Genomic DNA, 15,147 nt, shown 5'->3' with positions numbered 1-15,147 from the left:
CCCTCTAAGGCCAGAGAGGGTATTGGATCCCTAGGACCTGGAATTATAGCTGCTGTAAGCCACTATGTGGGTGATGGAAATTGAACCTGGGTCCTTTGGAAGAGCAGACAATGGTCTTAACCTCTGAGCCATCTTGCCAGCCTCCAAAAATACATTATTCTTAAAAAACAGTCTGTCTGTACCAGTCTAACTGCCTCATACTGATACTCATGTAGACCTATAGAAGAAGATCAAAGGCATCATTAGTGTTACAGCAAAACAGTAGTTAATTACCCTGTGCAGTTAGTTCAGTTTTTAAGTTGAGCCTTATAAGCAACCACCAAATACTTTGAGCCCCCGGCTCCAATGGCATCTCACTGGTAGGCACATGTTCTTGTAAGTATTTTCACTTAAGCAAAGCATTCAGAATATCTCATAGCAAGAGTTTGTGGCTGGAAGGGGCCAGATATCATAGTTCTTGGCTCATACGTCTATGGCAAGGGACCCAAGGACATCTCCCAAGAGAAAATATACCCTCAACCATGCAAATAGTGACGCTACAGTGTCCTCAAGAATCCTTTCCCGGGCTGAAAATTCCTTACCCGGCTGTGAAACTTGGCAGTTCGGTAAGACTTGGGTGACAGGTTGTATACTGTGTAGTGGTCGAGATGTCTGGAATCCAAAAAGCTACGGATGTCATCAACCTGATTCCTGAATCCTATGTCAACGTTGTCCAGAGGAAAGGACATCACTAGGAGAGGTCACAACCAAAGAGAACGCGGTTAAACCCATCTGCTGTCAGGATGAACGGCACTGGAGAGCAGCTAAAGAACATGAGACACTCACCGATAATTCTGGAGGTGACGTAAGTGAAGTCTAGGTCTCCCTTTGTGTAGCTGAAATCAAGACAGGAGAGGGGATTAGAGCAATCAGAACAGGTGAAGATTTCTGTTTCCATTGAAACATCATGAACTGGAGCGCTTGTGTCCAGCGGGCATATCTGAACTCTCCTCGTTCTCTTTCCTCTAACAAGGAGGCCTCGTTGAGAGAAGGCAGCCCATAGCCTCTGGCTACACCACCCAGATGTGCATGCTGCCACCCTACACACACACCCCTTGATGAGCAGTGTCCATCTCAGAATAGAACTGCTGTGTCTTTCCTAACGCCGACGGTTTCCGAGTGTCTGACCCACTGAACGCTCTTTCCTAATTGTGAACTGCTAAGGGGAGAGCGGGAAGAGGCTGAGAAAAAGCAAAGGTCCCTTTTCTCCTCCTACCAAGGTCTATGTTGAACAACAGAAGAGACAGGAAATTTTGCCTTTGAAACAAGAGTAAAATGCCAATAAATATATTAGATTTGACATTTGATTTCTGATTCAAAACTTCATATTGTAACCCAAAATAAACAAATAATTTTCTAATTCTTAAGAATATAAAAATTACATTATTTATGTAAGAATTTTCATATAGGGGAAGAGCAATCAACTTCCCCCACTAAATAAATGTTGAAGGACTGGCAGGATACGAAAGTTCAGTTTCATTTGCAATCCACAGACTGCCTGTGCATGATCTGATCTCATCCCCAAGCTACTCAGACACAAATCCTATCAGAGAATACATTACCTTGCCTTACACCACATAGCTTATAAGCACAGATATTACATCAGAACCCACGATGTTTGTAAAGCCAAAGATGGTGACCATCCCACACCAACATACTAATGAACTCAGTCCCCCCATAGACTGTGCTTATAGCTTTAAAAGGACTTAACATTCAGTTTCAATCAGAGAATGCAATCATGTCACCAATCTGACACTATATGAGTTTAATAAGCAGTTGGCAAGAAGCCAGTTCCCCTGGAAGCCTGGGTTCCGCCAGTCTCACCCGGAAGAATGTACACACCTGCTAACAGACTGGATGACTCGAGAGGATGTGTCTTTGAGGGTGTCCTTCAGGTTGTCCTTCAGATTACTGAATAGCCTCCCTGCACCACCTTTTACCATGTCAAAAAGGCCTCCCCCATAGCTGGGCTCCATGTCTGGAGATGAGGCACCTGAGAAGAAAAAGAAGAAGGTTAGCATACAGACAACACGGAATGCCAGCTTCTCTTCGTCTCTAAGAGGCTGGGAATATCCCAGCAATTATGTACTGTTCTCGGAATTTATGAGCTTTAGCAATGCTGCTGGGCCCCAGCGAGTACAAGGTAAGTTGTTGCACACGGAGTCGTAGGGAACAGGGACCTCCAGAGTCACACTGCCCAATACCACAGCCAACATCCATAGGCAGCCATTGAGCACTTGAAATACAAATAACTGGTCACACTGAGCTGTCCTGTAAAATACACAGAAAATTCTAAAAACTTGATGCACACACACACACAAAACCTCCATATTTTTATACTGATTACATTTTGAAATAATTACATTTTAGAAATATTTAACTAAATATATAATTTCACCTGTCTCTTTTTAATGTGAATACTAAAATTATTTTATTTATTGCATTTCATTTCATTTTGGAAACAAAGTGCTGCTCTATAGAGTAGACTAGCTAGCCTCAAGCTTACTACCTCCCCTCCTCAGCCTTTTGAAGCTGGGATTACAGGTGTGCACCATCACACTTGGTTTGGAATAGCTAAAAAGCTTAAATCACCTACATAGCCTGTATTATAGTCTATTGACACAGAGAGGCCCCAGGAGAAAAAAAGCATACCACTTAAGTTTGTTCATCCGGGGCCTGCTCTGGCCTCCAGTGGACCTGACGAATAGAGGTTCATTCTATCCCATCCCTCAGCAACAGATCCCTTCCATCATGGCTGAGAACTGCAGAGTGGCCACTGCTGTGACTTATAAGACACTTCAGTGTCTCTTCCCCTGTGGCTACATAAAATTGCACTCTCTGTGGCTAGCTCTTGTCAGCACTACTGATATTTGGGTCCAGTACCTCTTTTTTTAAGGTACCTCTGCATTTTGGGTAGATGCCCTAGCCATCATAGAGTCTGGTGCTATCTAGAGATCCAGGCATCCTCTGGGGACTTGGAACTTAACCTCTGCAAATGCAAGGAAGAGGATTCTATTTTGCCATTTTTCCTGAACTCTGATAAAATGAGGTAATTTTTCTTTGTGTTTACTAGCCAGAAAGGTTTTTTGTTTTTTTTTTTTTTAAATTCAAGTACCTACTATACCCCTACATGCTATTAGCATGTGTCTATAAACACGTGTTTCCTGTCATTCTTCTGTCCCGATCACAAAACTCATGGATGCCTTAGGCATGACTAAGCATCTATTTCAAGGTGGAGCCCTATCGGAAATCGCAAAGAACAGTGAATGCTGGTGAATAAAGAAACAGATGCGTGAGCAAACAGCAACAGAGCCCTCACTTCCTAGAGGACAGGAGCTCTGTTCCGACCTTTCACTGGAGTACAGTTCTCACAGTTGAAAATTGTTTATTATTCCTCCTGAGAGGCAGTGAGGCAGGGTCTCATTCCAATACCAAGGCTGACCCGGAATTCACAGTGATTTTCCTGCCTCAGCTTCCCACATGATAGGAGTATAGGTTTAACCCCATGCCAGGCCTATTACTCCGATTTTACAGTAGTAGAACTGGAGTCTCAAAGAAGGCTGCTCATCCACAGCCTCAGTTAACCAGAAGAACCAGCCATTCACACCCATGTGTGCAGATCTAAAGTCTAAATGAGAACCAGCCACATCCCACTATGCCCCTGGCCGATACCAGTCCATGATTCTACCAGCTGTGGTTAAGATGGTCCTTCTTTACTAGTGTGTGTGTGTGTGTGCGTGTGTGTGTGTGTGTGTGTGTGTGTGTGTGTGTGTGTGTGTGTGTGAATGAGTGAGAGATAGAGATAGAGATAGAGATAGAGATAGATAGATAGATAGATAGATAGATAGAGAGAGAGAGAGAGAGAGAGAGAGAGAGAGAGAGAGAGAGAGAGAGACTCTCTCTCTTCCGAGCTAAGAAATAGCCATCCTGGGGAGTTCAGCTGCTCTTGGGTCCAAAAGATCAGCCCACTGAGTTCGTGGACTGTTTAGATTTTCTCTCAGAGAGTCCGGGAAGAGACCATCACCTAAGTCCCCAGTCCCTCCTACCTGTTACAGCGCCTCTACCTTGGGTAGGGGATAGAGAATAGAGGCAGGGAAGACTAGGAGGGGGCTCCATCTATACAACTAGAGGGCAGTCCTCGTCCCTGCTGAGTAAACGCTTTCCAGGTGTGGCCTGCTGGGGAAATAACACTCACACCCCTGCAGGTGACCCATCACTCACACCCCTGCAGGTGACCCCTCACCTACACACTGTAAGGAAGCTCAATAAACACATTGGTTCCCTAGAGTGAACTTTGGAGGAATCATGCTTTGGTTAGTTCCTGGGGCCTTAGGAGGGAGGATGGGTATTGTTTATGTCCCCTGAGAAGGAATTTTACCAACTCTGCCTCATATCCAGCCCCCCCGCCCCCCGTAACTGTCCCTTGATCTTCTCATCCTCCTACGGTGTGCATTTTAACCCGCCCCTCAGTGCTGATGTTCCCACGACCAGCACCCCCCAAATCTCTGCATCTGTCAAACCAACTATGGGAGTTTGAAAGAAAATGGCCCCCAAAGAGAGTGGCACTATTAGGAGGTGTGGCTTTGTTGGAGGAAGTGTGTCACTATGGGGACGGGCTTTAAGATCTCTTTTGTTTAAGCTTCCCTCAGTGTGTCAGTCAGCCGATTTCCTGTTACCTCTGAGTCAAGATGTAGGACTCTCAGCTCCAGCACCACATCTGCCTGCATGCCACCATGCTCCCCACCATGATGATAATGGACTGAACCTCTAAAACTGTAACAAGCCCCGTCAAATAAATATTTTCATTTATAAGAGTTGCCGTGGCCGGGCGGTGGTGGCGCACGCCTTTAATCCCAGCATTTGGGAGGCAGAGCCAGCCTGGGCTACAAGTGAGTTCCAGGAAAGGTGCAAAGCTACAGAGAAACCCTGTCTCGGAAAAAAAAAAAAAAAAAAAAAAAAAGAGTTGCCGTGGTCATGGTGTCTCTTCACAGCAATAAAAACCCAAACTAAGACACCAGACAAACTAAATTATGTAGGCAGCCTGAGCTCTGGTGACCCCTCTGCTCCACAGGTTGAGTGACATGCTGGAGCTGGGTCCAGCAGCAGGGAAGACTAGTGCTACAAGCATAAGAAAGCTCTCTTGTGTTCTGGTTCCTTGTGTTAGTTAGTTTTTCATTGTTGTGATTAAAAACACCACCATAGCCGGGCGGTGGTGGCGCACCCCTTTAATCTCAGCACAGGAGGCAGAGCCAGGCAGATCTCTGTGAGTTTGAGGCCAGCCTGGTCTACAGAGTGAGATCCAGGACAGGCACTAAAGCTACACAGAGAAACCCTGTCTCAAAAACAAACAAACAAAAAAAAAAAAACAACTATGACCAAGGCAACTTATAGAAGGAAGGGTTCATCTGGGCTTATGGCTCCAGAGGGTTAGAGTCCATCATAACAGGGAATCAAGAAGTAGGTATGTTGGCTGCCACAGCAGCTGCGAGTTTACACCTCAAACTGAAAATGGGAAATAAAGAGAGCTAACTCAAAATGGCATGAATTTTTGGAAACCTCGAAGCCTGCCCACAGTGACATACCTCCTTCAGCATACAGCAAGGCCACACCTCCTAATCTTCTGCAAACAGCCAACAACTGGAGATCAAGTATTCAGATGTCTGAGACTTATGGGGAACATCTCACGCAAACCACTACACCTACGAAAGAGGTCAGATCACCCCCCCCCCCTTTAAGGACATGCATGTATAAAACGTGGTATCCTGTTTTCATTTTGAATATACTGAGGACAGGGAAGCAAAAACTGCTCACCCCATTTGCACTCCGAAGTGCTCTGTCTGAGCACCCTCCTGAGATACCGCTTCTCAGAGGGGACATCGTGTTGATTATCTAGACATCTCGCTGACTCTCAGTTTCATGCTGGAGCAGAACAGTGAGGCACAGGCCTATTAAAAGATGCGACTGTCTTTGATCATCTAAAACTCACTCTCAGCATCACTCAAGTCTCTCTCTGCTCATTAAAAATGCTGCTGAAGCCGGGAATGACTTTCCTGAGCCATTTATAACACCCATACATCCAAACTATGTCACAAAAGCCACGACACAGAAAGAGAAGGGGGGCACTGTGTGATTTCACCCTAACGGCTCACTTGGGTGGGTGAGCCAGCTTTTCTCGGGGAGCTACTCTCGGTGTCGAGAGTACAGATTCTGTAAAGGGTATTCTGGCCTCAGCCAGTGGAAAGAGAGGGTGAGAGGTTTCAAAACCCAACAGAGCAGTGGCCATAGTATGGCAGGACTAAGCTCTAGCCTGTGGGCCAAATCCAGTCACTTGTTTGTCTCTATATAGTCTATGAGAGCTCGATGACTTTCCTATGTTTTAACTGTTGGGGGGAAAAATATCAAAAGACACTTGAGTTCATTCTCCACGACAATTACATCACGGCCGACTTTCAATGTCTAGAAATAAAATGTTACTGGAACACAGGGCAGGAGGTGTAGCTCAGTGGTATATCACTTGCCTGGAGCACATAGAAAGCAAGAGCAGACTGAGACTTCTGTGTTCGTGTCTGGTCTGTGGCTGCTTCTGGGCTGCAACAGCAAAGCTGAACAGCTCTGAGACACCCGTTGGAGCCTAAGAGTGTATGAGCCGGCCCTGTAAGGGAGGTTTCCCAACCTCTGCTCTAGACTGTCCACCTTAAACACTACCTGTGGGAACAGTGCTGGCCAGGGCCCTTGGGGGATCTGAGGATCTAAGAGGGTGTCAGGGTCAGAAGTGACAGTGTATGTCTGAGAGTATCATAGAAGGAGAAAAGGCTGGGTCTTTGCTTCAGGCCCCCAGGAGACTCTTGTCTATAATGAATATCATTGTGTCATTTTAAAACCTAAGCCCACAGAAGGCAAATGTCAGAACCATACCCTGCCTCCTCACTCACTAACCCCATGTCATTCCCAAAATGTCAGAAATGAGTTTTCTTGGGGATTATTAGCACTCAGAAGAGCATGATATCCCTCCCGTTATGAGACCAGCACACAGACTGCCTGACTAGTTCTTACAACACTGTTGACTCCTGGGAGAGCATCTGTCTCCCCACTGAACCGCTCACTGTCTGTTCACCTGTCGGCATCCACTTCTTTTCAAGGAGTATCGGAGGCAAATCAAAAGTCATTTGGAAAATGTTCAGGTGGGCCTAACTGCCTCACTGTGTGAGGAAGGTAGAAAGGGCAGGGGCTGCTCTTAATCGGCTTCTTATCCACCTGTGGTACCCAAGTCAAGACACTGAGAAGTGCAGAGGAAACAGATGGAAACTATTGACAAGGGAATCACAGCCCATGGTGAGCACTGTCATCCCACACATGCTCCCACGGCTCGCACAGTGCCCCTGTCAAGGGCACCCTGGACTGCGTGCAGTAGCACTTGGAGACTCTAAGAGGGCATACTCTCCCATGTAGTATAGTACTGTATCTTGCAAAGACTCGGTGAAATATATATATATATATATATATATATATATATATATATATATATATATATATATATATATATATATATATATATATACCATGGTATTGTTTTGAATGACAAGAAAATACAGATGATGTATTTTAACTTATTTTAAATTGTATGTACATGGGTGTGTTTTATTTACTTTTCTATTGCTGTGAAGAGACACCATAGCCAAGGCAACATACAAAAGAAAGCACTTAGTTTGGGGCTCACAGGTCCAGAGGGTAGTAGAGTCTCTGATCTTCACAGCAGAGAAGCATGGCAGTGGACAGGCAGGCAGCATGGCCCTGGTACAGCAGCTGAGAGCTCACATGTTGAGACAACAGCCAAGAAGCGCAGAGAGAGAGAGAGAGCTAACTGGGAATGGTGTGGGCTTTTGAAACCTCAAAGTCCCACCCCCATGACACAACTCCTCCAACAAAGCCACACCTCCTAATCTTTCCCAAACAGTTCCACCAACTACAGACCAAAGCATTCAAATATATGAACCTATAGGGGCCATTCTCATTCAATCCGCCACAGGGTGCCATGTGCCTACCCAATGCCATGGAGACCAGCAGAGGACATTAGACCCCCTGAAACTGTAGTTACAGATGGTTGTGAGCCATCGTGTGGGTGCTGCGACTCAAACCCAAGTCTTCTGGAAGGACAGCCAATGATCTTAATTGCTGATTTATTTGTCCAGCCCCAAATGATATATTTTTTGGTAAAGGAATTGGTTGAATATTCCTAATAATGCTGTGTAGTGACTATAATTAGCTCATTTTACATATATATAATTAACTATTAAATTGCCTTGTAGAAGAATAGAGATACTTATGACTAAGGACAAAATGAAAATTAAAATATAAACATTGTATGCACATCCTTGTAAGAGAAAAATATTGGCAAGTAGTGAAAGAATTCAAAAGTGTATATTTTGGTGTATTTGAGACAGGTTGTCATGTAACCCAGGCCATCCTTGGACTCTGTGTATAGCTGAAGATGACCTCAAACTCCTTTCTGAAAGATCTACCTCCCCAGTGCTGAGATTATAGGCATGCACAACCAGAATTAGCTCAGAAATTATAATTAATATAAAAGAATAACTAGACTAGCCCAAACTTATGGGATACCTCTTATGTACCAGACACTGATCTAAATGCCTAGTTCATGGCGATGTTCAAGCTTCACACCACTCCAAAGGCAGTTCCACTGCTCTTCCCATTCACACCGGAAGATGAAGATTCACAGGCCCACCAGGAACTCACTCAAGCTCCCATAATAGATGTGCTCGGGTGTGTAACCAGTCAAATGGTTCCAGAGCCCAGGCTTTTATCTATTACATTTTCAAATTAGTTAGAGCAATTACATCGAATTATGAAATGGTAAGTCATTTCTTTTTATGACTGCATTTTCTAGATTTTTACATCTCACCGCTTCACAGTTAAAAACACATACAAAGTCAGTACAATTAGCCAAGTGCTGCACTATTCCAGTTCAGTACACGCTTGCAGAATGGCTGTGGGGTCCTCCCTCTTCTGCGCATGTCCGTTCGTTCCAACACGAAAGCGTCTTCGATGGCCTTTGAAAAGCAGCCATGCTTACCTCAGCATTCTAGTGACCCCGATGGCTCTCTCACCACAGGCAAACTGGGCATCCTTCTGCCTGAGATTCCATCTAAGGCCTGGGTCCAGGGCCTTAAGGATAGAGACGTGATGGCAGGGGACACTGGGCAACAATCACAGGCCATCAGCCGTCCTCGGCGGGTCCTCTACGCCTACACAAAGTCACCTCCACAGTCTTCCACCTGTCTCCTTTCCAGAAAGCCTCCATCCCTGGTTCCCATAACTCTTACAATTCAGGGCCAGCCAGCTGATAAAAGATGGATAAAACCAACTTTGCTAATAGGTTCTGGTCATGTTCATGTTCTTCTTCGCCAAAGGGCATTTTCCTCTGTGTGTGTTTGTTTGTTAAATGTCACTACGCTATACCTGTTGCCTGGCATCTACAAAGTTGACGGGTATAAGAGTGAAATCCTAGGCCTCAAAAGGCCTTGGCATGCACTGCCAGCTCCCGCCCCAAGAACAAGACATGCCTTTGCCCAAAGCTTGGCCAAGGGCAAAGAAAGCGGTGTCATTGCCACGAAAGGCTTCCCTATCCTAAGGTAACAGATTTTTCAGCTCTTGATTTCCCGTCAGTTAAACAAATAGACCACATAGGCATAATAACTAGCTTCCTGATTAAAAGAACCCGCTGCCTTGGCATCCAGAATCCTCTTGCCCCATTCAGCCTACTCCAGGGAACCTTCAAGGAGAGAGAAGATGGACTCTGGGGAAAGATGTCTTAGACCCGAGGGCTGGTTTTCCTACTGAAAACCTAGGTAAGCTTGAGCATATCATTATATTCCTCCGTGATTCCTTCTCCCCTTAAAATGGAACCAATTAGGAACAAAAGCTTTCCTGCATGCCTCATGGTATCAACAGCATCAAAGGAGACCATGTATGATGATGATGATGATGTTTTTTAAAGTAATAAGACCTTTTTTTTTAATGAGCAGGAGTTTTTTTAATTTGCATCCTTAGAAATTCAGCTCTCATAGTAAATGATTCCAGGGATTGCCCACAACAGCATGCCAGAGAGCACAGGTATTGGATTGCACAAAATAAAAGTTTAACACATGCAAAAATAAATGAAATTAAGCAAAAAGTATTCAAAACCCTATGCCAAACAAGGAGGCAGGGACTAAACAAAGCTGGCAGTATTAAAAGGCAGGCTGCTTATTAGTCAGAACAGGTTTGGACCCTGCTTCTGCTACTAGAAGGGCATGCAGCCTACAGCTGCCACACAAGACTCCTGACCCGCAGGAGAGAAGCACCCACAGAATACAGGCAGCTGTGGGAGGACCGAGAGAACTAAAGGTCTGCAATGCTCTTAGCATACGCCCAGCATATTGTGAACACTTAGTAAGTGACAGTTAGCAGGGGCTGTGGAGAAAACCGTGACCAGTGCAGCCTGCAATCACAAAGGACCACATTGTTCTGATTCATAATCAGCCCAGCCAGACTGGAGAGGGATACAGCAAGGGAGGGATCTCTTTCCAGAGCTTCTAGACTTCGTGCATGTGAAGTTTTCGCTGTGGGGATTCAGAATCAAAATGGCTTAACGGAAGCAGAACTCTCTATATCTCAGAGCCTCTACTTTCCATCTCGTACAGCTCTGGTGTGGGAAACTATGAAAAGCTATTGGCAGAACTATTATTAAGGCGCACAGGGATTTGATGTCACTATTTTTAAATACTATGTGATTTCTGGGCTATTTGGCCCGTAGTGTGAGCTATTATGTCACACTGCTGTCACACAGCAGCCCTGACAGGTCTAATGACTGCTCAACAGACCCAGAGTACAGAAGCAGACTTGTGGGACATTGAGCCCCAGCCAGCAAGGGCCCAGAGCACCAGCGCTGATGCAGGTTTTGTGGGTTCAGGCTGTGCAGAAAGCGTGGGTACACAAGTGTATGATGGCTCTTGGAAGTCAGCCTAGGCCAGCTGGAAGTAGGTAGAAATTAATTTGATGAGAAGTTGTTGCTACAAGGGTCTGCTTCTGTTCCCTTTCTCCAACCACAGCCTCAAAATAGAGAGATAATTTAGCCCACAGTCAGATCAGTCTTAAAAATTTCCAAAATTCAACAGGAAAATATTGGAAGTTAGTGATAAATAATTCATGTTACATTACCTGTCAAGTAGTTATAATGTGTATGTGTTTACTTTTTGTTTTTTTATAGACTAAAAGGGGGCTATACTTTATAATGTATATGTTGTATCAACTATTAAATATTTATATCTCTACAGACCATAATATCCACAAATACACTATTTCTGCTCTTGTTGGTCAGGTTGCTGGATGAAAGCCGCTCAGGTCTTTGTTCCTGGCTGGCTCTTTCTTTCTCCAATCTACAAGGCCATGGGAAGATTATAAACTCAAGGTCTCAAAGACTATAAACATACGGGAATGAATTACAGGATTCCCAAAGTTCCCTCCAGTTCTGAAACCCTTTGATGGCATTATTATTATAACAGAAAGACTTCCTACTAAGCAAATATTCTAACCTAGGCACTCTATTATATAGTTTCCATAAACTACAAGATTAAATCATCATGCTGCACAGGGGGCAGGTGAGCCTCTGTCATAGTCAGCTTCAGTTGTCACTTGACACACCTAGGAAGAGGTGACCTCAGCTGAGGAATGACCTCCACTGGAGTAGCCTGTGGGGCACTTCTGTGGCATGGTCCTAACTGCTAATTGCTATAGGAGGACTGAGTCCACTGTGCATGGGAGTATTGCTAGCGATGTGGGCCTGGGCCACTGAATGTGAACCTGGAACAAGCCAGTAAGCAGCCTCTTCCATGGACTCTGCTTCAGTTCCTACCTCTAGGTTCCTTCCTTGAGCTTTGGCTTCCCACAGTGATGGGTTGTAACTTGAAAGCTGAAATAAACCCTTTCTTCCCCACATTACTTTGGGTGTACTGCAGCAAGAGGAACAAAAAATAGCACCCTACTAGGAAAAGTTGGGCTTTGGTTAAGTTTAGAAATGATGACAAGGGCCTGATGCCTTGACTGGGCAGCATGGTGGGGCTGACCCTATTTATGGCAGCATGGGCAAGGGAGAGATGCCCTCCCCCCACCTATACACCTGAGGCAGGTGGGTGTAGCTGAAGTTTTCCTGTGTCCCACCTGGCCTGTGGTCAGGACAAATCTCTCTCACCTGCCAGTCCTGCAGCTGCTTGGACCCAAGTAAACACACAGAGGCTTATATTAATTAAAACTGCTTGGCCATTAGCTCAGACTAACTATTGACTAGCTCTTATACTTAAATTAACCCATATTGCTTATTTACGTTTACCCACATGGCTTGGTACCTTTTCTCAGTTCTGCCTTCACATCTTGCTTCCTCTGTGCCTGGCTGGCGACTTCTGACTCAGCCTTCCTCTTCCCAGAATTCTCCTCTCTGCTTATCCCGCCTATACTATACTTCTTGCCTGGCTACTGGCCAATCAGCGTTTTATTTATCGACCAAATCAGAGCAACACACATTCACAGCATACAGAATGACATTCCCATCAGGTGGGAGAGCTGGCCCTGCCCCTCACCAGCTGCAGCACTCAGGACAGTGACCCCTGCCCCTCACCTGAGCATCACAATAGAGCTGACCCTGATGGTCCAAGTGTGAGAGAGCCAACCCTGAAGGCATGAAAGCAGGAGAACCGGCCCCGCCCCTCGCTCATTGTGGCAAGGGGTGAACTAGCCAGGGCAATGCTGGAGACCAGTGCTGGAGAGCTCAACCTGGTGGTGAGGATGAAGGAGAGCTGGCGGGCTGACCGACCCGGCAACTACCCAGGCCCAGAACTAGGGTTATGAGTTGGCCCACTCAACATCCACCCCATCTATGATCTGCTGGAGCACATGAAGGGACTAGACCTGCAGACCCAAAGCTGCAGGATCTCCATGACACGGGGCAACAACAGGATATCAAGAGGAGTCCCAGTGAGAGCCCCGAGTTGATAGTGTAGCAGAAAGCAGAGGCCTCGAATCAGACCAATGACTCTTTGCAAGGAATACTTGCAGGTAAAAATATATGAATAAAAGGGTTTACTGTGTGATTCACTGTGTCACACTACAGCTTCCATGATGAGATTTTTTTTCCTTTCCTTTTTGTTTTCTTTTTTCTCTTAAATTTTATTTTATTTGGAGGGGGTTTGCAAAGGGCAGGGAGTGGATACAAAAGGACAGGGAATTGAATGGGACCAAGATGTGTGGTGTGAAAGACACAAAGAATAAATAAAAAGAAAAAGAAATGATGACAAAACAAAATTGAACCGAGGGTTGGCAGAATCTAAAACTTCAGTTATTATCCACCTTCGCATCCTGCCCTCTGTTGAGAGGGTCTTTGTCTCTCCTGCCCCATGTGCCATTTCCCCACATTACTTTGCAGCTCCAGCTCAGGACTCGGAGCACACTGACTTGCATCAGAATGATTCAACGCCACTGGCTCCAGGCCTTCAGTGACAGAGAGCCAGTTTCACGCTTCCTCATATCTCACTATGGGCTTAGAGGACCCAGGACAGTCAGAGCTCAGTACACAATGGGACACTGATGTTTGATGAGAGGACCAGAAAATCATTTTTATCTTGAAATAGGTAAGGAAAGCTAATTAAGAAGCTAGTAGTAGCTGTTCTTTCCCCAAAGGATTCACAATATTGGAAAAAGTAAAATAATAATTTTTTTAAAAAGTTAAGAGTAGGAAGAACAAGAAATATAGTGCAAATGAAAACCACATTGAGCCCAAAGTTTGAAATCAGGCTACACCTGCCACTCCAAACTCTACCCAGTACAGTCTCATATAAAACCATATTCAGGTGGTGTTAGTTTGAGCACAGTCAGCAGGCAATTTAAAAAGCTCAAAGAAATAAGATGCTCCTAGTGCTGAAATTAGCTACATATACTTAAAACCTCATAAATATCTTCAAAGAGCTTAAGAGGGAAAAAAAGTAGCCTTGAAACAGTAACTGGGGGAAGGAAGAGAGGGAGGTAGAAGGGGAGATTCTAGAATTGAAAGTAGAAAAATAGGAAATGAAAATTTCGTTAAATAAACTTGGGGGCAGATTAGAAAGCTGGTCATGGAGGTGGTCATAGTGGTAGTGGCGGTACATGCCTGTAATCTCAGCCCTTAGAGCCATGGTTCTCAACCTTCCTAATGCTGCAACCCTTTAATACAGTTCCCCAAGTTGCTGTGACCCCCAACCATAAAATTATTTCATTGCTACTTCATAACCATCATTTTTCTATTGTTACGAATTATAATGTAAATATCGATTGAGAACCACCAACTTAGTAGGCTAGGAGGATCATGGGTTCAAGGCCAATCTGGGCTACATAGCAAGACCCTGTCTCAAAAAAACAAAGACTAGAAACTACAAAAGAACAAATTAGTAAACATTAAGGCATCAAGTTATGCCACCAAGTAAGGCTAAAAATGAAAGGAGGAAGAAAATTGAGCAGGAAAAGGATTTTAATATTTGTAAAATTTGTTAAAGAAAAAATTAATTAAAATGAGGGTCTCTCAGTAAACAGTGGTAGCATATACCTGTAATCTCAATATTTAGGTACTTAGGAGTCTGAAGTAGGAGGATCATAAATTTCAGGCCTGCCTGGGCCACATGGTGAGACATTGTCTCAAAAAAGACCGAATTCCTCCACCTTGGAACTCAGTCCTGCTGACATGAGTTGTGTTCATGTGTTCATGACATTGTTGTGATGACTGTCGTGAACATCGCAATCTTCAGCAGCATTCTTGGCCTCTACTAACTAGATCATAATTACATCACCCTCAAGCCTAAGTCCCAGAATATGTAGCCACGAATACTTCCAGACAAAGCCAAATGTTCCCTAGGAAAGCAAAATTATCCTTGGTTTAAAACTGCCATTATCGTTGGGTGGGGTAGCCCTTGCCTAAGATCCCAGCACCCGGGAAGTTGAGGCTGGAGGATACTAAGACCAAGGCCCCTCTGAAGAGATCCCATCAAAAGAATGGAGGGGCGGGGGGGGGGGGGGAGGAAGAAAAGGAAG

General features: G+C 44.8%; 1 protein-coding gene across 11 annotated transcripts in view; it reads right to left on the bottom strand.

Moving 5' to 3' along the window:
• The window catches only part of Dnajc6 (DnaJ heat shock protein family (Hsp40) member C6), a 164,790-nt gene that overhangs the window by 47,111 nt on the left and 102,532 nt on the right, over positions 1 to 15,147 (bottom strand). For 10 of the 11 annotated variants that reach the window (XM_015990955.3, XM_015990954.3, XM_076564574.1 and 7 more), the window contains 3 exons: positions 1,882 to 2,032; positions 826 to 875; positions 582 to 730 (listed from right to left, as the gene is read on the bottom strand). In XM_015990955.3, coding sequence (XP_015846441.2) covers positions 582 to 730; positions 826 to 875; positions 1,882 to 2,015 — 333 coding nt within the window. In that variant the 5' untranslated portion in view covers positions 2,016 to 2,032. Of the gene's footprint in view, positions 1 to 581; positions 731 to 825; positions 876 to 1,881; positions 2,033 to 12,440; positions 12,673 to 15,147 lie in introns of those variants that run through there. The other variant, XM_076564576.1, reaches the window with a different exon arrangement.

This window comes from Peromyscus maniculatus, chromosome 2 (genome assembly GCF_049852395.1).
Source record: "Peromyscus maniculatus bairdii isolate BWxNUB_F1_BW_parent chromosome 2, HU_Pman_BW_mat_3.1, whole genome shotgun sequence".
NCBI classification, from domain to species: domain Eukaryota; kingdom Metazoa; phylum Chordata; class Mammalia; order Rodentia; family Cricetidae; genus Peromyscus; species Peromyscus maniculatus.
The sequence above is the reverse complement of the archived record's forward strand: the minus strand, read 5'-3'. Positions and strand labels throughout refer to the sequence as shown.